The 2779-nt window shown below is 58.4% G+C and overlaps 1 protein-coding gene across 1 annotated transcript; it reads right to left on the bottom strand.

Annotated features, from left to right (window-relative positions):
• Window positions 1–306: 306 nt before the first annotated feature.
• Window positions 307–2327, bottom strand: LOC123439633 (basic leucine zipper 2-like). The gene is made up of 4 exons (XM_045116321.1): window positions 1412–2327; window positions 1215–1305; window positions 977–1103; window positions 307–835 (listed from the first exon to the last, which is right to left on the bottom strand). Exons 1-4 carry the CDS (start codon window positions 1945–1947, stop codon window positions 666–668), a joined length of 924 nt encoding a protein of 307 aa, XP_044972256.1. The 5' UTR covers window positions 1948–2327; the 3' UTR covers window positions 307–665.
• Window positions 2328–2779: the final 452 nt, after the last annotated feature.

The following is a 2779-nucleotide window of genomic DNA, read 5'->3' as shown; positions in this document are numbered from 1 at the left end:
CACGCACATGCGCGTGACCCAGAGGAACATGCATGCCTATCCCTTGCACCAAAAGGAAGGCACCTCCCCTCCCCTCCCCTCCCCTCCCCTCTCGCTGTCACCTCGTTTTAATATCCTGTTTACGGAACAGCAAGGAATGAGATGCCCTTGCATGTTCGCTTCACACTCCAGCTGCAGCTGCCCTGCATGTGACACCGTAATAAATCTGCTTATCAATGTAAAGTAGGCAGGCACCTACACACGAACCTTACAACTTTGGTCACGGCTGCAAGAAGAAAAAATGCTGGAAATGCACGTACGAACACGAGAGAAAAACATTGCGTTTCATTGACCAGAAGATACAACAATAACAACCAGCCAAGCAATGGAACCACTCGACCCCAACCAATCTGATGAGTTACAAATCCTTAGCTACGACCTTCGCCCAAAATGCCGGGAAAAAAATTACAGATCAGGGGAAGTGGAGAAGAACGATCGGGAGCTGACAGAGGACGCAAGAATGAACAAATAAGCATGAACAAACTGAGTTACATACACATCACACCCCGAGGAAATGCAAACCCAACTCAAGCCAATGCAGTGCACCAAATCCTAACGACAGCAGCAGCAGCAAGAAGAACAGTGACAACACTTGGTTGTCCTGAGGCCGACGGGCCGGATCTCGATCACGAGGGCAGGCAGGCCGCGGCGGTCCCCTCGCTGGCGATCAAGCCGTTGTTGTCGCCCCGGACCAGGGGGCCTTCGTCGTCTGCCGGGGGTTCCGCGTTCCTGAGGCTCTGCTGCTGGTAGATTTGCCTCAGCCTCTCTATCTCCTTCTTCAGTGCCTCCTGATGAGCTGAGCACACAACAACAGATTCGTCCACGCACGGAGAGTTATTAGTTAGCAAAGCGGTGGATTGTTTTCAATTGAATTTGACGGTGGCCGGTGCGAAATTTCGAAATACTAGTAATTGCGAGGGGTGGCAATGGCGGTCACCATCTTTGAAGATCTTGTCCTGCGCGAGCGCCGCGATGCGCTGCTTGAGGTGGCTGTTCCCCAGCGTCAGCAGCGAGCGTTGGTGGTCGAGGAATGCGACGCGCGGGGACAATGCCGACACCTCCGTCTGCTCGGGGAGCACGGATTGGAGGTCAAAATTCACGCTGTTTTTTTTTCTTTTCTTTTCTTTCGAGGCAAATCAAATCAAGCTCGATATAATACGCGTAATTCGACGGACCTGGAGTGACGTGACGCTGCGCTCGAGCTCTGAGATGTACTGCAGCTTGCGCACGCGCGACCGCTGCGCCGACTGCCGGTTTGCAAGGATCCTGCGATTGTGGCGACGAGGACGTTGAGAAATCGGAGAATTCTGCCTTTCGGAGCTCTGCATTGTCGTAATTCTGCGAGTAACAAAAAAAGAAAAAGAAAAATCACCTCTTGACCCGCTTGGGATCGACTGTGGCGGGCGACGACGGCTGCCCGGGTGCCGCGCCGTCGCCATTGCAGTGGCTCTGCGCCTCCTCGGTGTCGCCCTTGTCCTGCTTCTCGTCGTTGATGCTGTTGTGATCGGACGGCGACGACGCGCTCGCGGCCTGCGCCTGCCGCTGCGGGGCCAGCTCGTCGGAGAACATGGACATGAGCTGGTCGTCGTCGAGGCGGTCGAACTCGTGCGCCCCGCCGCCGGCATTGCTGTCGTCGAGGAAGGCGACGGAGTCGCTGACCGTGCGGCGGTGCGCGCCGCGCTTGGCGGCCGAGAAGTCGAGGAACTCGTCGACCCAGGACGGCTGCTGCGCCCCGGCGTTGGCGGGCGCCGGGGGCGGGAGTGGCGGCATTGGCGCGGCGAGGAAGGCACCCATGGAGGGGCTGCGCTGGTGATGGTGGTGGCGGGCGTGGGCGCTATGGTGGTGCCCGCCCCCGAACTCCGGCCAGGCCGGCGCCATGGTGGGGATCTTGGGCGGCAGCTGCGCCATGGCCGGGACCGCGCGCCCGAATCAATCAACCGGCAGCGGGCGCGATCGATGGCGCAACGCCCAAACCTTTGCAGCGCCGGGGGCTCGAGCGGTAATGTAGGCCCGGGCCGTGCCGGAAATTGTACGGCCCTCGTTTTGGCTCACGTTGCCGCTGGCCGCTGGCCGCCGCCGCCGCCGCCGCGGAAGCGATGGGCGAATGGATGGCGTGGGGGGTCAGCTCGAGAGTGAGCTAAATCGGGCAATGGGCGTGACAGGCTACAGGGACGGAGGAGAGAGAGGAAGGACTTGAAATGTGCTATGATGCCTACGCGCAGAGAGAGAAATAGAAAGGAAGGTCACATGACAGGGGGAGAGAGAGACAGCTAGCACCAGCTGGTGTTTAGAAGGTGAAGTGGCGGGAGCCAAGTCGGGGCGTGGCTTCTTTGGGGGCGGCGGCACGCGGAGGAGACGAGCGCACCCTCTGCAGATTCAGTCGCCCTGCCACGAGACTGGGCAAAGCACAGAGTCACAGACCGGTCGAGAGAGCGTGCCTTGCTTTTTTTTCTTCACTCGATAATCAGCGAGTACTGTGAGAATTTAGTCACAACTTACATAGCAGATAAGAGTTTTTACAATCCCGTGTGAGGATATTTCTTATAGAGGAAGGGACATCACTCGGCCATCACCACCTCGGTAGTGGTCGGTGGGGTCTGATGGACATCACCTTGGCCTGCTCATCTAAGGCCCGGGAGGGGTCTTGTGGGACGCGTTTCCACTCTTCCCCAGTTTGGTGGGCCGCGAGCCCTCCTCTCACACCTGGTCCGTCGGAAGATCTTGAACAGGGTTGTGAGAG

This window comes from Hordeum vulgare, chromosome 3H (genome assembly GCF_904849725.1).
Source record: "Hordeum vulgare subsp. vulgare chromosome 3H, MorexV3_pseudomolecules_assembly, whole genome shotgun sequence".
Lineage (NCBI taxonomy): Eukaryota > Viridiplantae > Streptophyta > Magnoliopsida > Poales > Poaceae > Hordeum > Hordeum vulgare.
This window is presented reverse-complemented; position numbering and strand designations above follow the sequence as displayed.